General features: G+C 46.5%; 1 protein-coding gene and 2 long non-coding RNA genes across 6 annotated transcripts in view; 2 read left to right on the top strand and 1 right to left on the bottom strand.

The window, feature by feature from the left end:
- Positions 1-251: 251 nt before the first annotated feature.
- On the bottom strand, positions 252-26,072 carry DYRK3 (dual specificity tyrosine phosphorylation regulated kinase 3). Of its 4 annotated transcripts, none has more exons than XM_086693415.1 (3): positions 25,590-26,072; positions 8,230-8,341; positions 252-2,077 (listed from the first exon to the last, which is right to left on the bottom strand). In XM_086693415.1, exons 2-3 carry the CDS (start codon positions 8,311-8,313, stop codon positions 503-505), a joined length of 1,659 nt encoding a protein of 552 aa, XP_086549541.1. In that variant the 5' UTR covers positions 8,314-8,341; positions 25,590-26,072; the 3' UTR covers positions 252-502. The 4 variants fall into 4 exon arrangements, with proteins under 4 accessions (XP_086549541.1, XP_086549539.1, XP_086549540.1 ...); XM_086693413.1 differs by lacking the exon at positions 25,590-26,072 and adding an exon at positions 10,384-10,637; XM_086693414.1 differs by lacking the exon at positions 25,590-26,072 and adding an exon at positions 9,810-10,246.
- Positions 4,501-26,128, top strand: part of LOC147572562 (uncharacterized) — a 175,475-nt gene continuing 153,847 nt past the window's right edge. The window contains exon 1 of the long non-coding RNA XR_015245862.1: positions 4,501-4,681. This is a non-coding gene — a long non-coding RNA (uncharacterized LOC147572562). The remainder of the gene's footprint in view (positions 4,682-26,128) is intronic.
- The window catches only part of LOC147572563 (uncharacterized), a 112,180-nt gene continuing 101,093 nt past the window's right edge, over positions 15,042-26,128 (top strand). Inside the window, exons 1-3 of the long non-coding RNA XR_015245859.1 lie at positions 15,042-15,171; positions 18,758-18,876; positions 21,703-21,825. This is a non-coding gene — a long non-coding RNA (uncharacterized LOC147572563). The remainder of the gene's footprint in view (positions 15,172-18,757; positions 18,877-21,702; positions 21,826-26,128) is intronic.

Here is a 26,128-nt window from a genome sequence, read left to right as displayed (position 1 = left end):
ATTCTGCTGAGCCCTTTCACCTGGAATGGGCCCACAGAGTGGCCTGCTGGGACAGGAGGGGCTTTGGCTCTCATCCAGAACCACAGCCGTGTCCCAAACCATCCCTCTGGAATAGATGCTGAGGGAGACTAGACACGGTGAGGAATGATCAGGATATTCTTCCTGCGATACCTTCTACCTGGAAAGAAAGGGATTTCAACCAGCAGGATACGCAAGGTGACGTACATCTGACGACAGTAACGAAGATACACTGACCTATAAAAAGTCATTTAATGTACATTCCAGGATGGCCAACACAGGCTGGTTAGGTCATTAGCCCTTGAAGAGTTCTGTTACAGACATATAAAAATGTTTTGCCGTGTTAAAAAAAGAAATCTAGTCTAACAAAAACATATCCACCAACGGGCTCGTGTTGTGTTTTTTTTTTTTTTTTCCGCCACGTTCAGCTTTGCAAGACAATTAAAAATACATACATACGCATCTCTGAGCACAGCACTGTCCATTAGCTAATGAGTTTGGGCAATACACTGCACAGAGGTATACCACCGTTGGATTCTGACATCAAGTTAGCTTTAAGCTTATTGGCTATTCCGACAACTGGAGGCAGCTTGGAACCCAGTCCCTGGAAAGCATTTGCAGGATTTACCACCCGTTTACCCGACACTTTTTCAATGGTCAGAGGTCTGGGCACAGACTTACTAATCCAAGGATGTCTCAGTGCTTGAGCCGGGGTCAAACGGGCAGAGGGGTCCCAGTGGAGACACCTTTTCAAAAACTCTATAAACAAGCAGTCATCACACCCCTTCAGTGCTGTCACCCAGTCCTTGCTGCCTGGCGGACCCCGCTTTTTACCCCTACGTGAGCGACCCCCCACAAGCACGACTCTCCCGTCTGCCTGAGTAGTCACAGAACAGTAGCGAGGTAGGCCCTTGGAGTTAATAAAGTACTTGGCACGTTTGGACTGCTCCAGAAGTTTTGGTGGTGGCATCCCTAGCAGCTCCATCATACAGGCCAGCTGGTCCCCCTCATCCTCTCCCGGGAAGAGAGGCTGTCCTGTTAAAAGTTCTGCGAGGATGCAGCCAAAACTCCATATGTCTATAGGCGTGCTGTAGCGGCTTCCTAAGATGATCTCCGGAGCTCTGTAGAACCGAGACTGGATATAGGTGTAAAGCTTCTGGTATTCGAAGCAGCTGGACCCAAAGTCAATGACCTTGGTTGCACTGCGCCCGTGGTGTTTCAGGAGAATGTTTTCTGGCTTCAGGTCACAGTGAATGATCTTATTTTTGTGGAGAGCATCCAAGGATTGCAAGATGGATTGAGCAAACTTGCGAACTAACTGGACGCTAAACCCCTGAAACTTGTTTTTTTTAATTAGCTCATAAAGGTCTATGCTCAGCAATTCGAAGGCCATGCAGACATGATTCCGGAATGTGAAACTTTCCAGCATGTGGATGACGTTCATGCTCCCAGTTTTGTCCTGCTTTTTGAGATGCTCCAAAATCCGGATCTCCTCAGCTGCCTGCCGATGGAAGCGCTTTTCATTGCGCACCATTTTTAGGGCCACATACTGTCGGAGTTTGTGATCGTAGACCCGGGCGACTTGCCCAAAACTCCCCTTGCCAATAATTTTCAGCACCTCATATCGATAAGCTAGATGGTCACGAGGTACGTGAATATAGGCCCCATCTGCATCATCGTACCCCCCGTTATTGGGACCACCGATCACTCCATGTCTCTTTTTGGCATTTGGACCCACGAAGTAAATTTCTGGATAGTTGACGATCTCCAGCTTCTCATAAGCAGTGAGGTGGTGTTTATACTGCTTCAGCGCTTGCTCTGGAGTCAGTGGCACCACCTTGGATGCTTTGGCTGAACTGCTGGGTTTTACCGCATTCGAGCTATCTGAACTCTTACCCTGAGAAACGGTAGGAGAGCATTTCTCAGAGTCGCTGATGCCATCCGACTGGAGAGTATCGGATCTTCGGTTGCCAAATTCCTGAAACAGCTGTTCCACCTTCACCTCACCTCCATTCAGAAAGCGCTGAGTGTGGTCTCTTGCTACCTGCTCGGCAGTGGTCTATGGAAAAGAAAAATGAATGTAATAGAAAAGTAACTGAAAACAGTGGAAGGATGAAAGAACCCTCCCCCTGACTGAACAACAACAAAACTGTCCAGTCACGTACGTTACAAAGACCCAAAAGTGAGGTAAGAAAAGCAGGAGTCTCTAGAGACTTGGGTTATATTGATCTCGGACCCCCCGGAATACTATGACCACCGCAACCCCCTACACATGCCTTGGTTTGTTAGAGAGAGATGGTCTTCTTACCAAGCCCTACACATGCTAGGTTCCTTCTGGTAGGTATGTCTTTCGACTGAGAATCTTCTCACCCCATCCACTCAAATCCTACACTCTTTCAAGGCCCAATTCAAGCCCTCTCTCTTCTATCTAGAACTACTCCAAGCCCATACTAACGAATCGTGACTGTAGCTTTTCCAACCGTACTACATAATCTGGCACTTGATTACATACACACGGTCTCATATTGTTTACTAATTGTTTCAAGTATCTTCCCAGATCTTAATGGCATATATAGAATCAAAATATGCACGTTATAGTGTTCTATTAAAAAAAAAAAAAACCCAAAACAAAAAGGCGTTCTATAAATAAAACACCACTGAAGGACAGAGGCAGGATTTGAGCCCAGGTCTTCTGTCAGTCCAGCACGCTTCTCATGAACACAACTTGGTACCAGCTTCTCCCAGTGCCTGCAGTCCTCTCCAACTAGGGCTGAACGAGGACTGTGGCTTGGAATCAAGCGAGGCCTCGTTATTTACTCCCAGGTTCCCCCCAAAATGATTGAATCCTTCTAGCTCAGCGCACTGAATCACAAGAGTTCTAAGCCAAAGAGGGCTCCTGAGATCATCTGGGCCAGTTCTTTAAGTATCTGATGAGTAACGGTGAGAATCCAAGGTCCTGGGGGGTAAGGTGGGGGAGGTTCTTGTAAAGCTCTCTCAAAGAGATCAAGAGTCTCTCTCTCTCTCTCTCACTTACACCTACACCCACTCTTCCTCAGCAAGAGCCTAAGTGATAATGGCATACTACTTTTTTTTAACTTGCATTTGCTTAACATTCTCCTTCAAGGAACAGTAACTCACAGTAGACAGCTCTACTTACTCCTTCAAGAGGAAACACAATTTCTTTGAAATTAGATGGAGGAAAGGAAAAGCAAGAAAGATAAATACTTTAAACAATTACACACACGCGCGCGCGCACACACACACACACACACACCACACACAAAGAAAAATTAAGAGGGTGCTAGAAGGAAAGAAGAGATGGAAAGATCATGATCCAAAGTGGCCAAATCTTTAAAAACAAGAATTTTAATCTAACTCCAGAAAACAGCACACGGCCTATTACCTAAACAACAATATAAAAGATATAAATAGCGGCAAAAAACAAAAGATGGAAACATTTGAGTGTTGCCAAACTTCATATACAGCTATAGTTATGCAAGCAGGACATTAGTTCCTGCCTGCTCCTTTCAGGTCATTTAATCAATTTAAACATTTGTGAAGTCCCACAGTTACAAAAACAGGATATTACATGATTACACACAAAGTGAAGTTGGCAATACAACTGTAGCCACACTTTGGCATGTGGGGTTTCACTAAAGACACGACCTATGGACCCAGAAAAATCTCTCGATACCAAAATGGAGAACTATCGCTGGTCAAGAAAATACAACAGGCCTGCAGACAGAACCCAAACACCTTGCTAAGATGGAAATATACTACAACGTTTTTCTTAGCAGTAATTAAGTCAAATAACTATTCCTCATTTTAGGTGGTTTTTCTTTTAATGTTTATTTACTTGTGAGAGACAGGGAGAGGGAGAGAGAGAGGGAGGAGGGGCAGAGAGAGAGGGAGACAGAATCCGAAGCAGGTTCCAGGCTCTGAGCTGTCAGCACAGAGCCTGATGCGGGGTTCAAACTCAGGAACCGCGAGATCCGTGACCTGAGCTGAAGTCGGATGCTTACCTGACTGAGCCACCCATGTGCCCCACTATTGGTGATTTTAAAGATTAAAAAAAACAGAAGAGGGTCCCATTTATCCATCCATCCATGTGACATTCACAGGAACCCTTACTGTTCACTATTACAAGTGCGGAAAGAAACAGGTGTTCTCAAGGAACTCCAATCTGTGAGGAGATAAGACTGGCTGGACTAGGGAGTTACAATTGTTTGGTTTTAGGTAGATCTGCATAACAAAAATGAATCTTTGCGTGCATCTCAGCTAGTTTTCCTTAAAATTTTTAATACCTAACTTCAATGCATCTAAAGATTTACCACTAGTGCTTTGGGGACACATGCTGAAGAAAAGCGATGGCAAAAGGCTTGGGTTAGGGTCCTGGCTACACTGCTTAAAAGCTGTAGGTCCCGGGGCGCCTGGATGGCGCAGTCGGTTAAGCGTCCGACTTCAGCCAGGTCACGATCTCGCGGTCCGTGAGTTCGAGCCCCGCGTCGGGCTCTGGGCTGGTGGCTCGGAGCCTGGAGCCTGTTTCCGATTCTGTGTCTCCCTCTCTCTCTGCCCCTCCCCCGTTCATGCTCTGTCTCTCTCTGTCCCAAAAATAAATAAAAACGTTGAAAAAAAATTAAAAAAAAAAAAAAAAAAGCTGTAGGTCCCGGGGCGCCTGGGTGGCTCAGTCGGTTAAGCGTCCGACTTCAGCTCAGGTCATGATCTCGCGGTCCGTGAGTTCGAGCCCCGCGTCGGGCTCTGGGCTGATGGCTCAGAGCCTGGAGCCTGCTTCTGATTCTGTGTCTCTCTCTCTCTCTGCCCCTCCCCCGTTCATGCTCTGTCTCTCTCTGTCCCAAAAATAAATAAACGTTGAAAAAAAAAAAATTTTAAAAAAAATATCCTTAAAAAAAAAAAAAAAAAAAAAAAAAAGCTGTAGGTCCCTAAGCAAGTTGTTAAACTTTAGCTCAGTTTCTTAGCCTCGGTTTCTTTATTTATAAAATGTGGGTCATAATACCTACATGCAGGATGCAAAGTGTAAATCAAACTATAATGAATAATATATGTGAAAGACCCTTACAAGCTATAAAACATTTTACAAACACTGGTAATAAGTAGACAAAATTCTCAACATACTAAGGTTTAAACTCTTATACGCCCTCCCTTTCTCCCCTTTCAGTTTATCTCTTCTCTCTCTGGTACCTCCTTCCACATCTCCAGTCTCCCTCCACAGACATCTGGCACTAAATATCTCTCCTGCAGCATGGTGGCACCCACATTAGGCCTTCTTTTAGGAGGTGTGGAAACAACTCACCCATTTTCTCCCTGATACAAAACATGCTTTTGACTTGCCATACAATTTAAGGTAATTTAATTTACCTCTCCAAGATATTTGAACTTTAACAGCAGATCAATGCCTGAACCCAAAGGAATGACTCTCTAGGAACCGTAGTCATCAGTAACAAGCTGGTAGGAAAGGTATTTGGGGTCCAGGGTCCATCCCTGGGTATTTCACCTACCCTGCCTACAGGTAAGGCTGTGTGGGTTCCGGAGTCTTCATTTCTGTCTGTGATAAAGAGGGGGTCTCGGGCACAGAACATGAATTTGAATGGATATGTTTCAGAAATTTCATTTCCACAGAGCTATTACAGTAAGATTAAGGATGCCATGGTTTTTCCTTAAAGTGAGCCTAAATCTCTCTCCCTGAAAACTACATCTTATTTTGCCCTCTGGAAGGACACAGAAGTGTCCAGATTTCATGTAAAAGTCCTTCAGATACTAAAAAGGGGCTGTCCTGCCCCCCCCCCCCCTTTTCCCTGGGCCCATCATGCCCATTATATCCTCTGCCTCATGCTTACTGCCTTATTCACATTCTCAGCACGGGCTGTTCTCTTAGAGTGTGGCTCCCAGAACAGAACAAGGTACCTCAGGTACAGTCCACTATGGGTTATCAAGTTTGAATCTCCAGTGAATCTGAAGAATTCCAGGAAGGAATTTTTCCACACAAGGATGGGGTATCTTTTCAGGTCTCTTTCCTTTCCTGTAAATAACTCAGATACTGGCCTGAATCAATTATGTATCAACACTGTTGTGCTATAAATAAAATCTTCCTTCCATTGTTCTAGCAGAGTCTAGAGTTTGCACACATGTTAAAGTAGAATAGTTATAAATAAAATACTATATGTTTCTAGTCCGTAGTTGTAATCACAGTAACTCAACAATATGTATGATCAATTCTACCAATTATTTTCTTAATTATGTGATTACATCCAGAGAGACCGATTAATCATGTTTTATTTAACAATGCTTCACATACACTGCTAATTTGGAGGACTCTTGACATTTCAAATAGAAGCTGACATTCTCAATTGTGTGAGTCAAGTCTTGAAGATCTTGTTGAGAAACTCCGAAAAAAGGAATATCCTTCTCATCCAGATATGAAACTCTACTCTTTCCCTAGCTCTTGACCCTAAATCTGCAACACAAAGCTTAAGCCAATAAATGCCAGGCGGACGATTTATAGTTTAGAGTGAGAACGCAAGAACATCTTGGATAAACAAAGCTTAAAGGCTTTGTGACAAAAAGCAATAGGGTCTAGGGATGGAATCATGTCTTAATGAACTATTATAAATGTCAACAAGAGGTCAAAGAGCACTGCTTTCAGCAAAGTTTGCAAAGACACCGTTAGGTTAGAATCTAAAACCCCATGTTTCTCAAAAACTGTTACTCTGTATGCTATACAGTAAGAAATTCATTTTAATCTTGAAACATACAGTTTAACTGACCTACTGGGAGGTGATTAGCACTGGCTAACTCTAAACTGAAGTTAAAATGAACTTTAAATCATATGTTAATGTACCAGCCCAACTGCAAAAAGTTTCCTACAGAGATATGCTAATTGGCAGCCAGTCACCAAAAAGCCCATGGTCAACCAGAGGAGTATATGGTTCTGGAACTCTGAGAGGTTTTCACATATTAAAGAAATGAGCTTGTTGAAAATGGAAAGGAAACTTATTGTACTCCAGGGAACAGGTTAAAAATAGGGAGACCAGCCTTCCAAATATATTTAGCCAATACTTTGTAATATTATTAGCCTTGGAACTAGTGAAAAGATTGATTTTAATAGCAAAAGCTAACAGAAAGTTGGAAAGGGCTATGAAAAATTCAAGTAATTTTTTTTTAGACTATAGAAACTGGGGCGTCTGGGTAGCTCAGTCAGTTAATTGGGACCTTGATTTCGGCTCAGGTCATGATCTCACAGTACGTGGTACTGAGCCCTGCCACGGGCTCTGCGCTGACAGAATGGAACTTGCTTGGGATCCTCTCTGTCTCTATCTGTGTCTTTCTCTCTCTCTCTCTCTGTGTCTCTCTCTCTCTCTCTCTGACCCTCCCCAGCTAGAGCGCATGTGCATGTACACTCTCTCTCTCAAAATAAATAAATAGGCATTAAAAAAATATACTAGAATACAGAAACAATTTTAGGTCCTAAATGCAGAAATCTGAAGGAGAAATATTACAAATAAGTCTATTCAGTTATTCAGTTTGGTCATCAGGTGACATATGCAGCAAATTTTAAAGTCACAGAATGGCTTCTCCCTGTCATGGAGTTCCTCCAAACCCCGTTCTCCCTACTATCCCGTGTATGCTGATGGAATATGAATTAATTTTTTTATTACCTTAAGTAAAACAGTGTCAAAAGCTAAGTGTCTGTAAGCTCCAGAATGATTAAATGCATCAGAAACCAAACTGTACTGTTCAAGTTTTATTTATGATCTATAAAGTGATTCTCTTTAGCATACTAATAAGCTAGGACTGCATTTCTATCTTGCAGGGAAAAAAAAAAACTTGCAGATCTATGAATTCAGGGGTATTATCTGTTCCTCGTTTTTGTTAAAATGAACCTTTATAATACACTATGTCATCCCATAAAAAAACAACAACAACAAAACATTCCCTAGATAAAAGTAGCATTATTTTTTTCCTAGTGCCATATAATTTATCCCAGTGATTGAAAGGAATACATGGGGCTCCAAATCAAAATCATCTGTAAAGCTAAACTTGGACCACAGAAATTGTTATTCCAAAGTCAAGAGACACCAAAAGGAAACAAAAGAGTCTGAGTTGCCAGTGAGATGTAATTGGACCTTGGGCATTAAGTAGCGCTTCCTTCTTTCCCAGACATCTAGACAGCAAAGAACAATTTCGTTTACTTACATTTAGTCTTCTGGGTAGAGGTGGTTCGGAAGGATTGCAGAGTACATTCGAACAGGGTGGGCATTTGGTTTCATCTATCATCATGAAGGTATCATAGACACCATCCCCCAATCTAGTTGAAAGGATTACAGATAAAATCTGTCAGTATCTGAAGTATATAAACTTGTATTTCCAAAACATTTTGTGTCTTTACTTCTTCACATCTGCCACAAATAACTAATACAAAAAAAGTCTACACTGCATTTTGGCATCGAATACAAACAGCTAGGGTATTTGGCAAAAGAATAGAGAAAACCCAACTTTTCTTCTTTTTCTTTTTTAAAAAAGGATAGCATTTTGGGTTTGTATTTTGACAGAGTTAAGACAACTCTTACTGTGTAAATGTTGTTAACAATAGGGACTATCGGGGTGCCTGGCTGGCTCATCAGGAGAACATGCAACTCTTGATCTTGGGGTTGTGAGTTCGAGCCCCACATTGGATGTAGAGATTACTTAAAAATAAAATCTTTAAAAAAAAATTTAAAAAATAAGAATAGGGACTATGAGAAGGATCTCATTTAACTTACTACATGAAAATAAAGGCTCGTTTAAATCCGAAGCCTAAAAGGTAACCGGAGCAGGAAAAGAGAGAGAGAGAAAAAAAAAAAAAAAAGGCAGAGGTAACTGTATTTTAAAAGTCAGAGCCTTGGATTCTAGTCTCTGCTTTACCACTGGCTGTACTACCTTCTTTTCTGAGCCTGTTTTCCACGTTATAATGGGAAGAATAGTTCCAGTCTGCACATTTCTCTGTCTTACAGGCAAGAAATAAAAAGCCTTCTTAGAATGTCTTCTTTTTATGATTGTTCAGTTACCTACTTAACATCTACCCAACTTGTAGAAATGTCCAGTGAATACTACAGCAAATACTAGAGATTCTCTAAATTATACAAGGTACTGAATTTCACTTCTTTATCCACTCCATTTTCTACTGGATGGTGGAAGCTAAATGCTAAATGATTAAGGACCATTTCTCTGTTCCTTCACGCTGTGCCTCTGCCACAAAAGAGGGAGAGGATTTATTTAAACCACAAGATGGTCCTAGATAATGCATTTCATCTGCCACCACGAACATGAATTTCCCAGTCATACACATCAGCCTTTCATCGTATCATTTTTACATAATATACTACAAATACAATGATGATCACGAGGTTGCAGGGGAAGAATCTTTAAAAATCTTTTAAAATATGCTGAAATATTTGTTTTCTTAATTGCAATATTTAAAGTTGCCTTTCAAAACTTTTATAAAATTAGTTCTAGAGTTTTCTTAATTGGTATGTTATAGAAATACAAAGATAATTAAAAACACAACTACAGATATTTTTGAAAGATTCTTTATAAACACAAACTCACATTCTGATAGAATTTTATGTATCTTTAATGGACACTGCTTCTCTGACAGCCAAAAATTCTGGATGTGACTGACTCTTTGCCAACATCATGAATATAATAAATAAAATGGGACAGGCGTCCACAACTACAGAGAAAAAGACAACCCTGAAGACCTGCAAGTATTCTTATAAACAGGCAGAGGAAATTACCCAAAGGAAGTCTGCATGCAAATGAGCGGGGTGTCCGTAGTCTCCTTTTAGGTGTAAAATACAATGCAAGGTGGAGATCTCTCAAAATAGGATCCCCAGAAAGCCCTACTCAGCGCAACCCTTCACCTGCATATCCCAAGTCAGACCGCACCCCTCACGGCAAACCCCAAGAGTTCAGTCCTGGGTTATTTGCTCTGAGCAACAGGGCTTCTTGGAAAGGTATTTGCTCTCTGCCTCCCCCGGTTTGTTAAAAAGCCCCACAAAAAGTCCCAGCTTCTTAGAGTTCCTTACATATCCCCGATCTACGGCTTCTTCTCCTAGCTCCGCTCCAGCTTCTCCTCCTCCGCTCACGGGGGGCCGGGGGGGGGGGGGGGGGGAGGGCAGTTGATGCAGACTAGGAGGGTGGGCCGGTCCCCGGGAGGAGATCAGAAAGAACCCTTCCCTCGTCCCTGCTACCGGGGGTTCACTCCATCAGGCCTTCCCCGCCCCCCACATCCCCCCACCCCCGGCCTCGCCAGCCTGCGCCAGCCACCCACTCGGGGGCCCCCAGCCCGTTACCCTGCGCCGCCGTTACCTCCGCTGCTGGGGCGGGAGTCCGGCTCCGGGCGGCCCCCCATCCTTCCGCCCGGGCCCGCGAGCCGTGCCTCCCATCCGCTAGCTCGGGAGTCCCCGGGGGAGGGGCGACGGTTGGAGGGTCCGACGCGCAGGGTCCACCTGCGCCGGGGCGGCTGCCTCCGGGACCGCGACACTTCCCGGGGGACTCTCGTCCAGACACTGCAGCTCCGCGCGCCTTTGCTTGCGACTGGCCGGGCAGGGAGTGGGGAGAGGAGCGCCAGGGGCGGGAGGAGCGCCAGGGGCGGGAGGGGGAGCGGTGTGGTCGCCTAGCAACAGAGGCACGCCCCGGGAAACGCCTCTGCGAAGTTACGCGATGACGCAAGGGGCGGGGCCCGAGGCCTCTCCCCACCGGGCGGCGCTGGCCTCCGCCACTGGCGCCGGCTCCGGGAGGTTCGGGGCGGGGCGTCCATCGCTTGCGCTGCCTATGCTCTCTGGCCCCGAGTGAGGCTTGGGGTCGCTGCCCCCGGAGGGAGAAAGGCCCGGTGGAGGATTTGTGGAAGTAGCAGTTAGCCCCCGATTTCCGCCTCAGAAATACGGGCGCGCCCCTCAACCGTCTGCTGTCCTTCAGCACGTTGTAGCCTGAACTTCTAAAGCCTCCCGTGAATATGAATTAGAACAAAAGTGAATGAAAAGTCTAATTTCCTAGGCTTTCCCAAGGAGGGGCTTCTCTCCCCCCCCCCCCCCCCACCGAGGGGTAATGAAAGCAATAATAAAAACGTAAGAGGCAATAATAAACCCATTTAGTGACACTGCACCAGCGCTTACGAACATTGTTTTATTTAATCTCCGTGATCATACTGTGTGGCATCCGCCTTTTACAGATAGAAGTAGGATCCAGAATTTAAGCTGACATTTGCCAGACTGCCCTGTCACGGGATGCTACGGATGGTAGGGCGCAAAGAGCCTTTTTATTGATGAGAAAACTGAGGCCAGAGGAGCCGTTCTTTCCCAGGATCTTGTAGCTGGAATTCCCAGCCTTCCTCGGGCTGCACCAGGCCCCTTGGAAGACGCTTCTTGTTTTTCTCTCCAGGGGATATTTGGGGGCTTTTTAATTCTTTTTCTGAAAAGTGAAGAAACCTCAGTAGCCCCAATATTAAGTGGATTTCGATCATTGGGACGAAAAGTGAGAGGGAAGGAGATTAAAATAGAAGAACGCCTAGTGTCTCCTTGAGTGTGGTATCTAATCGGATTTCCCTTAAACCTACAAAGCACGAGGCCGACAGACACTCCAGAAGAGAAACAAACGTTCCCAAAATGTCGAACAGGGGCGCCCCCTGGTGGGACTTGGGGACTCATTGTCCCATACCAGCATAGCATAGTCCATAAATCTGAAAATTTCCATCCAAGGCTCATTTCCGTGTGACTAAAAGTCATATTCCCTGTTCTCTTGCCTCCAAGCAAAAATGTCCTTAAGGATCCAAAGGCTTTTCACTTTGTAAATTAAGGATGTGTCAGTTTGGGGAACTTGATTCTTTGTGACCAAAGTTGCTTTAGCTTCTCTCTGATATAAATAAATAAAACTTCTTGCACGATGATTCTTAAAGTTATTCTAATTTTATAAGTAAGCTTTTGTGGGTTTTGCCCCTCCAGGCCACACCCCCAGCAATCCTGCTTTCCTATGAGTTTGTGTTAGGGCTCCTGTGGAAGCTTTTGTTTGAAGAGAGAGGGCTCCACAGCAACAAAAAGTTGGACTAGATTGTTGCTGAGGTCCTTCCAGCTCTAAGAATCTAAAATCCTATTAAATAATCCCCGTTCTTAGTACTTATGTGGACACCCTAGACCACTTCACTGCTCTGAACATCTGACTGGGACTTGCTCCCACCAGTTTTTTTGCTTCATTCTGAATCACTGCTTTGAGAGGACCACATCTCCAGTTTCAGACATACCTCTGTGAGCCACCCTGAAGCTTTCCTGCTCCCCTTCCTGCTCCTGAGGTGGGAAACAGAAGCGTCTTTTATCTTTAGCCATTTGTTCTCACGGTCAAGGAGAGGAGGATTCCTTGGAGGTGTTGGAGCTTCACGGATCTCTGAGCTTAGTGGTTTAAATACTTTCCAGTATTTCTTCAGAGTCCCTGTTTCATAACAATCTGGCTGGGTGAAACAGTGGGCTGGGTTCAAGTCCAGTGATGGATCTAGCAGGAGCTTCCACACCCCCTCTGAGCTGATATCTTGTGCCCTCTAGTTCATGAGCAGCTTTCAGACAATTCATGTCCTTTCTTCTCCTTTCAAAGCCCCACTCAAAAGTAGTTCAATATCGCCATTATCTTTCTCCACATAGTTAAAGCCAGATTTAAAACGCTAACATGGATTAGCCAAATATAGAAGATGCCTGCCTGACCTTTGAAACCAGTTCTAATAAATCTGCAAAATCAGAAAACTGTAACGAACAGACAAAAAAAGGGAGCTATTCCGGGAACTTCAGAAATCAATGGAACATTCGGAATGTGATCACAGCAGTTTCAAATGCATAGAGTAAGAAAATTTCCCTGTGGCCGCCTTCACCTTCAATTGTGTGATGAGATAGCTGTCGGTTAAATTTAAAATCGCTTCATTGCTATGAAGTATTCTTTACAGCATGATATGCCAATACATAATATGACACATGAATCACAAAATTGGAATGCATTCTTAAAAATCTTTTGGAAAGAAATTCTCCCTTTCCTCCTAATTGACCTCAAATTTACCTAAGCTCCAGAAACATGTACCTGCTATTTTTTCAGAAATACAGAAATCTAGGGGCGCCTGCGTGGCTCAGTCGGTTGAGCGTCTGACTTCGGCTCAGGTCATGATCTCGCGGTCCGTGAGTTAGAGCCCTGCGTCGGGCTCTGTGCTGACAGCTCAGAGCCTGGAGCCTGCTTCATGGTTCTATGTCTCCCTTTCTCTCTGCCCCTTCCCCACTTATACTGTCTCTCTCTCTCAAAAATAAATAAACATTAAAAAAATTAAAAAAAAAAAAGAAATACAGAAATCTAGCTCATTGAAACACTAAAACTATGCCTTATTTTTCTGGAACCCCACCAGTCTGCCTAACCAGACCCTGGAAAGTCAGTTCAGTTTTTTTCCAACTCTGCATTCAGGGTAAATAAGTGCATTTGTGGAGATTAGGGCTTTGAATTAGGCAAATGCCTTGTATCTTTAACTATCTCCTCCCACTACACAGCCTCCCCCGATACCTGCCCTTTAACAGGTCTCTGGCTACCCTGTCCTTCAAGGCCTATGCAAGCACAGCAGACCTCATAAACCACACTTGGGCACTAGAGGCCCCACAGGCCTATAGAGAAATGACCCATCCCCAATCAGTGGCATTGCCTTAAGAGTAAGAGAAAGCCCACTCCCAAGGCCTCTCATGGACCTGTTGCTTATTGGGGTCCCCAGCTGCTGCTGAAATCAAGCCTCCCAAGTGTGTGTTATTGGAAGATACTCTGGCCAAGCTGCCCATCCCTGACTTAGCAAGGCAGTCCATATTCCTCCAGCTTTGCCTTGAGCAGGAATATGCACATTGTGTAGGTTAAGGCTTGAAATTAGGTAATGTAGGTATTCCCAATAACTTGCTCTTGTGACCCAGCGTTGCCTGACATGGCCCTTTTCCCCATCCCTCACTACCCTGACCTGTGCCACCAGGGCATATGTGGACCACACCTGTTAGCAGGCCTTTAGCTTATGGTGGACTATGGAACTCAGGCCAGATGCAAACCACCGAACAGCCTCCAGGATGGAGGGAGGCCACCACTTGAAAATTGTTCTGAGGCAGTAGCTTTAAGCTGGCAACAGTCTGTCCCCTTGTGGACTCACTCTGCTGGAGTCCTGGGCATCTACAGTAATCTGTAATAGGTCAACTTATAAGATATCAGAAAGCTTATTGTATATAAGTTCGCCTTAAACTCACCTTTCATGAATAGTGGAGATAAAAGGCTTATGTAGTTCCCTATTAGGGTTATCAGTAATTACTAACCGCCCTATCTCACTTCTGTGACCTCACCTGCTTGCTAAGCAGATACATTAGGATGCAAAACGCTCCCCCACCCCCTCTACCAAGATCTGGCCTAGGCCAGACCAACATGTAAAAAGTCACGTACTCACTGCCCTACAGCATCTCAGGTGTCTAACTATGATTGGTCATTTTAAACCCTCTTAGGACAAAGACCTTCAAAATGTATAGGTTCCCGCCAAAACTAACGTCTTTGTGTCACAATATAATTGGCTACCATGAAATGCTGTAGATTGTAATTGGTTAACCAAATAATGATGTATTCTGACTTGCTAAAATCCATATAAGTCCACTGCTGCCTTTGTTCGGGGCCATTCTCTGAGCTTTTCTCCTTAACATCAGGAGGTCAGGTTTGGCCCGGCCGTGAATAAAATCTTGCCTCGCTTCTATTCGGCATCTGGTGGTTTTTTTCGATATCACCCTGTTTCAATCAAAGATCCCATGTGTCCCCATTTGGACTAGCTGCCTGATGTGGTGCCTGCTGACAGGGTGTAAACTAAGCATGTGCAGGCGTACAGGGACCTGGAACAGGGCAAGTGTCCTGAGAGGCCTGATCATGACAGTGAAGTCTTGTGATTACAAAGCATCTGCCAAGTTCCAATCCCTAACCTATACATAGGCACCTATTCCCCCTGAAAGCAGACCTGGAGGAATTGGACTGTCCTGCATACAGTGGATATGGTGAGCTGGCTGGAATATCCTCCAAAAAGAGATACTTAGAAGCCTTAATTGCTGCAGAAGGCCAGAACACTAGCAGAAAGTAAGTCTACCTGAAGCCCATTCCAGGGGCCACTTCAGAGCAATCTTCCATGTGGGGCTGCCTCCACATTTGAGCCTTGAAGGTTGTTGGGGATGGGCGCTAGCTAGCTACACAGGCCTGGAGAGCGCTGCCTGCATGATGGCGGCTGATGGAATGCATATGGTGCACGCACAGGACGCACAGGTCAGTGTTGCCAGGGACCTGGCCCAGGGCAAGTGTTGGGAAAAACTGGATGCCGGGAGCGAGCTCTAGGGGGTAGAGAAAACATCAGCCCAGTTCAAGGCGTACCTTCCATTGTGAAATATTCACCCTGTAAGGGTGCTAACCTGTAGCTTTAAGAAATAACAGCTTTGTTTTAACACTATAGGTTAAGAGATTAACAGCCTTAGCCTATCAATCAAGGGATGGATTAGCGCTTGATTGGATTCGGGCAAGGGCCTGTTTCAACTGTTTCCACCTGGGAGCTATTCCTTTGTTCTGTTCCCAGGTGATAATAAGACAATGTGGTCGGCTGTAAAAACTCTGTATCCCGGCTGTTGGAGACTGCACTCTGGTCAAGAGTGTCGGTTTCATCGATCGGTTTGCCTTACCTCTCATTGCAATAAACTTTGTTGTGACTGTCACTGGTGCCCATAGCATTCTGTTTCAGGAGTCGTGTGGATGCAACAACCCCCAAGACAGAGCTGGAGGTTTTTGACTCCCTTGACAGGGTGGGGACAGGTGGCAGGCAGGACAGGGTATTCTTTATTAGGAGACACCTGGGAGTCATTGTCTCTAGGGAAGTCCAGAACCCTATTAGACACCAGGTCCACATGAGGACTGACTGTTGCCATTAGCAGCTGCCACTTCAGAGCAATTATAGGAAGGCTCCCCCGACATCGCCAGGGGCTATACTACTAGGCTAGTAACTCTGCTGGTAGCTGGGGCCTGGCCAGAGTTCCATAGGCTTGAAGGCCAGGCCTGCTCAATCCTGACTTAGGGATGTGTACCGCACATGTGCAGGCAGCGCAGGTCAAGGTGGAGAAGCACCTGACCAGGGTAAGTGTTTGGAGAGGACTGGTTACTGGAGCAGGCTATTGGGATTACAAGGCATCTGCCTGATTCAAGCCCTAACCTACACAATTGCACATGTCCCTGCTCAAGGCAGAGCTGGGGTGTCTGGATGGCCTTTCCAGGGCACGATCATGCAGGCCAGTCAGGGTCTTTTCCAAGAAAAGACACCTGGGAGCCCAGTAAGTCTACATGGGGACTGATGGTTGCTCTTTTTAGGGGTTAACTCAGACGAGTTTTAGGGAGGGTGGGCTCCCTCTATCCTTGAGGCTCTGCAGATAAAGAGGGGCCCTAGCTCCACAGGCTCTGTAGGCCCCAGCTGCCCAAAGGGATAGGAACTGTGTATGCGCAGGTTGAGCAGATAAGGGTAGCCAGGGGCCTGAACAGGGCAAGTGTGGGAGGGGCTGGGTCACAAAAACAGGTTATTGGAAGTACCTGGCTGGCATCTGCCTCGTTCCAAGCCTTAACGTGCATAAAGGCACATATTCCTGCTGAAGGCAGAGCTGGAGGAATCTGGACTACTTTGCTAGATCGGGCCAATCGCAGACACCTGAGAGCCTTGATTGTTGGAGAAACCCAGGACTTTGTTAGGCAGCCAGTCCATGGGGACTGTGGCCAGTTTAAAGTGCCACCTTAGAAAGATTTTTCAGGTAGTAGATTCCCTCTAGCCTAGAGAAGATTACCGTGGTTGGCTTCCCCCCCCCCCCACCCCCCCAGTTTCCAGAGGCCTGGAGGGCCCTGGTAGCCAAAGGACTGTTGCTAGGGCAAGGGCTAGGCATGCACCAGCAGCAATGGTCAGAGTAGTCAGACACCTGGAGCAGGGCAACGCGGGGTGAGGCAGGTCACAGGAGGCGGCGACACGGGGGTGCCTTGCCTCCACCTAATTCTAAGCCTTGACCTATGCAAATGTTCATATTCCCACTGCAGGTAGAGTTGGGGTAGATGGATGGGGCAGGCTGGCCGGCTGGGGTACCCTCCAATAAGAGACACCTGTGAGCCTTAATTACTGGGAAATCCTGACCCGGTCAGGCAGCCAGTCCAAAAGTGGCAGACTGTCACCAGTATCAAAGCTGCCACCTCAGAGGGATTTTCGAGGTGTGGGGTCCCGTTACCCCGAGGCCATTCAGCTTGTTGGGTTCATGCTGGAGTTCGGAAGGCCGGGAGTGCCCCCTGCAGCCCCTGGGGAAGCTGTCTGGGCGAAGACCCGAGTGTGTGTGGCTTGGCACAGGTCAAGATAGCTAGATACCTGCACCAGGGCAATGTTGGGGGATGCTGGGTCACAGGGAGGAGGCTTTGGGGGTATAAGGTGTCAGCCTAAAGTACCAAGGCTTTATTTTCCCCATTGTGAACCTTTCCCCCAAAAGCAGAGCTAGAGGCTTTTCAACTGCCTTGGCAGATGGGGCCAGCAGTACAGGCTTTCCCCCATTCGGAGACACGTGGGGGTCCTGGTTTCTGGAGAAGGCAGTAAGTTCATAGGGGGACTGGCCCTTGCCCACTTGTGGCTTTCAGCTCAGCTAAGGGTGATTTTTCAGAAGGTGGGCTCCCTCCACAGTGTTGGCTATGCAAGTGCCTGGCTGGAGTTTCACCAGACTGGAAGGCTAGGTCTGCCCATGGTCGACATTTGGGATGAGTACTGCTCATGTGTGGGCTGCACAGGTCAGGGTGGCCTGGGACCTGGAACCATTGGGTGGACCCAGCATCTGCTTAATTTCAAGCCTTAAACTCTGGGCCTGGCCAGAGTTCCGTGGGCTTGGAGGGCCTGCTGGGTTTTCAGATACGAACTGTGCACACACAGGCAGGGCACGTCAGAAGAACCAACGATCTGATCAGGGCAAGTGTTGGGAGAGGGCTCTGGGGGTTACAGGACGTTTGCAGAATTCCAAGACCTAGCCCACACAAATGCACATATTCCTATAGAAGGCCTAACTGGAGTCATCTGGGCTGCCTTGCTGGGGCTGGATTGTGTGGGCTGGCTAGGGTAGCCTCCGATATGAGCTTTGATGGCTGCAGAAGCCTGGAATCCCAAGAAAGGGTGAGTACCTAGGGGAACTGGCTGTGGCCAGTTAAAAGCTGCCACCTTAGAAAGATTTTCATGGGGGAGGTGCCTGGGTGGTTCAGTTGGTTAAGGGTTCTACTTTGGCTCAGGTCATGATCTCATGGTTCGTGAGTTGGAGCCCCTTCTGCGCTGACAGCACAGAGCCTGCTTCAGACTCTCTGTCTCCCTCTTTCTGCCCTTCTTCCTCCCTACCCCCATGCTCACTCTCTCTCAATAAACATTAAAAAAAAAAAAAAAAAAAAAAAAAGGAAAGATTTTCACCGGAAGGAGCTCTACAGGCCTAGAGTGCCCCCTGCAGGCCAAGGCCAGCTGATACAAGGCAGGCTGCGCATGTGCGAACGGCGCAGGTCAGGAGAGTCAGGCACCTGGAGCAGGACAGTATCAGGAGAGGCCTGATGACTGGAGAGGGCTGTTGGGAGTATCTGGTGTTTGCCTAATTTCAAGCCTTAACCTACACAAGTGTGCACGTTCCCCCTGAAGGCAGAGCTGGAAGAATCTGGACTGATTCAGGGTTGGATTGTGCAAGCTGGCCGGAGTATCCTGCAATAAGAAACACCTGGGAGTTTGAGTGTTGCTGAAGCCTTGGACCCCAGCAAACAGTAAGTGCATGTGGGCACTGGCTGTCACCCATTCGGCATCCCCCTCGGACCCATGTCCGGAGGGTGGGCACCCTCCATTTCGAGGCTATGCAGGTAGTTCAAGATGGGCGCTAGCTTTGTAGGGCTCAGGGACCCACTGCCCAGGTGTGACTGATGGGATTCGAATTGCGCATGCCCATGGGATGGCCATGGCAGGGTTGCCAAGGACCTGAAACAGGGCAAGCGTCTGGAGAGGCTGGGTCACCAGAGCAGTTTTTGGAAGTACCTGGAGTCTGCCAAATTCCAAGCCTTAGCCTGCACAAAGGTGTCAATTCATGCTGAAGGCAGAGCTGGAGGAATCCAGACTGCCTTGCCAGAGTGAGGCAGGCTCAATGCTGGAGTACCTTCCTGTTAGAGACACCTGAAGGCCCTGATTGCTGGAGAAGCCCGGGACCCCACCAGGCAGCCAGTCCAAATGGTCTGTGGTCAGGTTATAGCTGCTGCCTCAGGTTGATTATCTGGGGGTGGGCTCTCTCCACCCTGCAGTCTAGCAGGTGGGTGGGGAATAGCCCGGGCTCCACAGGCCTGGAGGGCACCATCTGCCGAGGGTCAGCTGAAGGGTGCTTGGACTGCCCGTGCTAGGGCCATGCGGGTCAACATAGCCAGGGATCTGAATAAGGGCAAGCTTCCAGAGAGTCTGAGTCAAACAGCAGGCTGTTGGGGATATGTGGCATCTGCCTAATTTCAAGGCTTAACCCACACAAATGTGCATATTTCTGCTGAAAGCAATGTTGGGGTAAGATGCAAGGGGCTGGCTAGCGGGGGGGGGGGGGGGGTATCCTCCAATAAGAGACACCTGGGAGCACTAAAGCCTGAAATGCCAGCAGTCCTTCTGCAGGGGCAGACTGTTGCCCGTTTTAGCAGCTGCCTCCGATCAATTTTGGGGGAATGGACTCGTATACTTGAAGGTATGCAGGTGATTGGGAATGGGCCCTAGCTCTGTAGGGACGGATGGCCCTGTTCACCCACAGGTGGCTTTCGAGGTGTGCACTGTGCATATGTGGGCCTTGCAGGTCAGGGTAGCCAAGAGTTTGTACTCGGAAAGACAGAGCGAGTGTGTGGAGAGGCCACATCACAGGTTGGGGCTATTAAGGGTATCTAGCATCTGCCTAATTCCCAGGCTCAACCTGGGATTTATGTTCCTGCTGAGGCCGTTTGGAAAAATCTGGATTGCCCTGCCAGCATGGTGCCAGGTGGGATGGCCAGACTACCCTCAGATAAGAGACACCTGGGGGGGGGGGGGGCTTTGATTCCTGGAGAAGACCAGGAATTCATTAGTAAGCCAGTCTAAATGGGGACTGGCAGTTACCAGGTTAGGCAGAAACCTCAGAAAGATTTTCAGGCGGTGAGCTCTCTCCACATTGGAAGCTAGCCATAGTTCAGGCCTGGTTTGAGTTCCAAGGGCTTGTAGGCGGGGTCTGCCTAGGGTTGGCTTATAGGGTGTGTATTACACATGTGTGGGACTCCCAGACCAGGGTAGCCAAGACCCAGAACTGAGCAAGCATCTGGAGAAGCTGGGTTACTGGAGCAGGCTCTTGGGGTTATGAGGTATCTACCTTGTTCCAAGCTCTAATTTATACAAATGAGTATATTCACACAGAAGGCAAAGTTGGAGCAAGATGGAAGGGATGGTTTGAGACATTTGGGAGGCTTGATTACTGCTAAAGTCCAAAAGGGTAGCATACATGGGAACTGACTACTGCCAGTTTAAAGCTGCTGCCTCAAAGATTTTTGAGGTGGGGAGGGTGGGCCCCCTCCACACTGAGGCCATTCAGGTGGTTGGGTTCAGGTTGGAGTTCCGCAGGCCTGAGTGCCCCCCTGCAGCCCAGGACGGGCTGACAGGTGCAGTCTGTGCATGCACAGTGTCTGCCGCTCAGTGTGTCCGGGGACCTGTTAAGGGACGTCAGGCAAGGCTGAGCCTCAGGAGGGAGCTATTAATGTTAAAAAGTGATGGCCGGGGTCCCTGGGTGGCTCAGTGGGTTAAGTGTCCGACTCTTGGTTTCGGCTCAGGTCACGATCTCCCGGTTCGTGAGTTGGAGCCCCACATCAGGCTCTGCACTGACAGTTTTCTCTCCAAAGGCAGAGCTGGAGGTTTTCCAACTGCTTTGCCAGGAGGGGCTGGGCCGGCAGGAGTCAGGATATCCTCCGTTAGATACATGGGGGGTTCTGGTTCAGTTCACATGGTGACTAGTTATGGCCCATTTGCAGCTTTCAGCTCAGAGCAGTTTTCAGAAGGTGGGCTCCCTTCATGCTGGCGGCTGTGCCGGTGATTGGCGTCCGGCCAAAATTTCACAAGCTTGGTGGACTGGCTTAGGGGTGTGAACTGCGCATGCGCAGGCTGCACGGTTCAGGGCAGCTGGGAACCTGGAACACGACAGGTGACCTGTGAGGCTGGCTCATACGTGGAGGCTATTGAAGGCACCTGGTGTTTGCCTGATTCCACACCTTAGGCTATGCAAATGTACATATTCCCCGTGAAAGTAGAGCTGGAAAAATCTGGACTGCCCTGCCAGGGCAGAGCAGGTGAAATAGCTAAGGTACTCTCCAGTAAGTGACAGCTCAAAGCCGTGATTGCTAGAGACTCCATTAGGCAACCAGTGCAAACAGGGCCAGTCTTTTACCGGTTTAAAGCTGACAGGGTGCGTACTACTATACATGTGTGAGCTGTGCAGGCCCGGGTAGACACGGACAAAGTTGGGTAAGTCTGGGTCACAGGGGGAGGCTTTTGGGTATAACTGGCATATTCCTAATTCCAAGCCCTATACATAATCCATATTCCCCCTGAAGGCAGAGCTGGAGGAATCTGGAATGCCTGATCAGGGTTGGATGGGGCAGACCGGCTGAGGTAGCTTCCGATAAGAGATCCCTGGGATCCTTGATTGCTGCAGAAATCTAGGACCCCAGCAAACAGTAAGTACACATGAGGACTGTCACCTATTCCTATGGCTGCCTCAGAACAATTTTGGGGGTGTTTTCCTTCCACCCTTGAGGCAATGCAGGAAGTTGGGTGTGAGCCCTAGCTCCACGGGCCTGGGGGGACCTGAGTAGCCAAGGGTGGCTGACAGGGGGCAGACTGTTGATGCTTGGAAGCCCAGGTCAGAGTAGCCAGGGACCTAGAACAGGGCAGTGTCAGCAAGGCTGGGTCATAGGAACAGCAATTGGGGGCGCCTAGCGTCTAATTCCCATCTTGAATCTACACAAATGCACATATTCCCCATGAAGGCTGTTTTGGGGAGGCAAATAACACTCAGAAACTGATTTGGTCTTTGCCAACAATGTATTTAACAATGGTTCGCTCTGCGAATTTCACAAGCCAATAGCATACAAGAGAACGTCTTTTCATTCGATAATACAGAAATAACATACTCCAAACCAGTGTTAGATTAATCACACTATTGTTCCAGGTAAGGAGAGATGAAAGGAGTAAAATCCAAATATGGCTCAGGTGTATCTTTACAGGAATTGGTACCCAGGAGAGATAGCTTAGCGAACTGTAGCTGACGTCCAGCTGCCAGTGCTAAAGTAAAAGTTCCATGTTGCTAGGGTACCTTGCCAGGGAATGAGGACTGGGTGTTGGTGGGCAATATGATTTTTGTAGGGACACTATATGGCTTTTACCACTGCCTGTAAAAGAGTCATGTTTATGGAGGCAGGAGCTATGCAGGCAGGAGCTAAGTGCCCCAAGGTCTCCAAGAGTCCATTTAGTTAGTTATTTAGAGAGCATGAGAGAGAGTGTGCACATGTGGGAGAGGGGCAGAGAGGGAAAGAGAGAGAGAGAGAGAGAATGTCTGAGAGAATCTCAAGCAGGCTCTAAGCCCAGCCCAGTGCAGAGCAGAGCCAGACATGGGGCTCGATCTCACAACCATGACATTATGACCTGAGCTGAAATCAAGAGTTGGATGTTTAACCGACTGAGCCACCCAGGCACCCCTCGAGAGTCCTTTTAGATCAGTGAAGTATTATTGCCTTGCCCAAACCAAACCCTCTCAGATAGTCCTCACGATCCCTCAGCAAATATAGTTTAATGTCCCCTTGTCATCGTTGCTTCTTCATATCTTTTCCATGGTAAGGCCCCTGGGGGCCCCTCAGCGGCTGAGCTACTAAGTTCTCATGAGTACAACTTCATTGTTCTATCAAAGCAACTTCACTTCTAAGCACAACCTTATTTTTGTCGTTGTTGTAAACCAGTGGATTTGAAATCCTTCCAAACCAATACACAACAGTCTACCCCGTGACTCAAATCACTCACACACTAAGTGTCTAATCTCCTGTACAAATCTAAATGAACAAAAGTATCAATCCATCCCGTGATTCTACATGACTTACAATATTAATCACAGTCACAAGTGGAGAGTATTATTCTTTGACACCATAGTTTCATGAGCAGTTTAAACAACTGTATTCCTAATATTTTTAATATAAGGATAACAAAGCACTCTTTAACGTGTTACCATATTTAATCTCCAACAACTAAAAGGTAAGCTTCTTGAACCACTCAGTTTATTGTCCTTGACAAATGTGTTTCCAAGTGAAGATCATCTTTATAACGCTGCAGGGGTACAGGCTTGCACAGGACTATCAAGCATGTGTTCCACTGCCATAACCCTAGCAGTTTTTAAAATTTTAACCCTAGATAATAATTTTATTTTAACCCCAGCTGTCATTATTTTAGGGAATGTATGTGTTGGTTTTACTTAGGTTTTCTCATGTATGATTTACATTTATTAATTTGAGGAAATTCGATGTGAAACGTTTTTCTGATTACTTTCATAGCTCTTTATCTTTTATTGACCATGAATAATATTTTTTTTGTTCTCTTGACACATTCATTACCTGTTGTATGTTTACATATCACGTCATGTTGTAGTTTCCCCTTGACCCCATTAGGTTCGGGTGAGCTTTGGCTTAGAGCACGCTATCCTGGTCCAATTTCCCATGTTAAATATAAGTGGTGGGGGAGGCATCAAAGCCATAGTCATAGGTACCTGTATGGTACTTATGCCATAGGTATATCCAGAAGTCCAGCAGTAATAAAGGTATTTTGGTTCTATTCCAATAATGTATCCTTAGGAACACATTTTCCTTCTATTATAAGGGGTCCTCCTGTGGCCTTCACTCTCCCTTTTGATATTGAGAAACAGCAAATGTAGGGAACCCAATGTCATGTTTCCTTCTTTAAATGCCAATATTCTAATTTGACAGCTGCCCAAGGAATTAGAGCCATTAGGATGTGTGATATCTACTTTCCTTCTGGTTGGGCTGTTATCTCAGGCAGCCAGTACTGTCTTGAGATTATAACTGTCCGAAGACGACTACATATATCAACCATTCCCAACTATAACTGACAATTAACAGTTAGAGAAACATGTTTTATGTTGTTTTTTAGTATTATGGTTAGTGTTTTCTCCAGCTGCTTTATGTCAAATTTCCATTGCTTTATTTTGTGTGAAATTTATTTGTCGTACGTTGCAAATGTTTCCATCTACGTACCCAATAACGACAAAGGTGCCATTGCATGCGTGTTAACTTGAGATTCATTTCAAAAATTGAAAATTTTATTATTTTTATTTTTTTTTTATTTTATTTTTATTTTTGAGACAGAGAGAGACAGAGAATGAACAGGGGAGGGGCAGAGAGAGAGGGAGACAGAATCTGAAACAGGCTCCAGGCTCTGAGCGGTCAGCACAGAGCCCGACGCGGGGCTCCAACTCACGGACTGTGAGATCATGACCTGAGCCGAAGTCAGACGCTTAACCGACCAAGCCACCCAGGCGTCCCCAAAAATTGAAAATTTAATGTGGTTTGATGGATTTGGAATTGAGAAAAAGTGACTGCCACTGTTGCTTCAGTTAAACCTGCCAGTCCAACAAGGAACTAAATGGGTTTCCTTCCTTTTAGTGAATCTGTTGTTGGCATCCATTGCACATTGAGCATAAATGAAGATGAATAAAACTGAACACAATTAGGGTATCTGTACCTGGCTAGAAACCCCTACATGTTCAATTTCAAGGTATAGGCTATTATTGTAGGGTGCGAGTGGGAGAGGTTTTATTAACATAGATTCCTATATTCTTGGAGTAGAAATCCATAGTGTGAGAAAGAAATCCATAGTGTGATGATGTATGTTACATGCTAAGTTTTCTGTTTCTTATATGTCCCTGCTTTTGTTTTTAATGTTTATTTTTGAGAGAGAGAGAGAGAGAGAGAGAGAGAGCGAGAGCGAGTGGGGGAGGGGCAGAGAGAAAGAGACAGACTCTGAAGCAGACTCCAGGCTCCCATCTGTCAGCACAGAGCCAGACGCGGGGCTCAAACCCGTGAACTGTGAGATCTGACCAGAGCCCAAGTCAGATGCTTGACTGACTGAGCCACCCAGGTGCCCCGCTTTTAAAGTCTGGACATAATATCCACAGATCTATTGTTCACATTGTTCATTCATATCTATTGTTTTCTAACAGGTGAATATGGGTTAAACAGTATAAGTTGTGAGTGTAATGATTAATTTTTGGCCTATTTATACTTAAGGATATAATTACCCATTCTGTGTATTGTAGCTGCTCTTCTACAATAAAGTGGTAGCACACAAATCAGGAACTAAATCCAGGTTATTTTCAGAGTCTCTGTGATGTGTCCAATGCTGCCTCAATTCAATAAGATAAAAGTAAAAAATTCAGTACCTGGTTGCCTTACTATGTATGCTGGGTTATAATACCAAAAGCCAGTTAGTAGTTCAGGCCAGTCTTCATCCTCCAAGTCAATGTCTAATAGAGTTGTTGTTCAGAATCCTTGATGGTTCTTGTGGAGATTAAAATGGAGGTCGCCACTGCTTCATCAGCTTCCCTAAGTATTTGGTGTCTCTACTGATTGAAGCTTTCCTGGTGAGTAGATACTGCGGACAGCGAAGGATGGGGTGCAGAGGCTGGGTTGGTTGATGCCGGTGATGTTGATGAGTCCTCCGTTGCAATAAGGTGACTAGACTAGTGATCTCTGGAGAATGCGGAGGATGTCACAGACAGTGGAGTTGTGCCGGACCAGAAAGTGGCATTCCAGTTCAGAACACTGGCACAGCTCCTATTGCTGGAGCCATCAGAGGAGTATCCATAGCTGTAATGACTATGGTATCCAACAGGGAGCGATAGGCAACGGAGTATGGGCAGCAGGCAGCATGCTGCACTGACCCGTTAGTAATCTTGGTAGGGTTCAAGATGCATCGTGG

This window comes from Puma concolor, chromosome E4 (assembly GCF_028749965.1).
Source record: "Puma concolor isolate L17-30 chromosome E4, mPumCon1.1.hap2, whole genome shotgun sequence".
NCBI classification, from domain to species: Eukaryota; Metazoa; Chordata; class Mammalia; order Carnivora; family Felidae; genus Puma; species Puma concolor.
The sequence above is the reverse complement of the archived record's forward strand: the minus strand, read 5'-3'. Positions and strand labels throughout refer to the sequence as shown.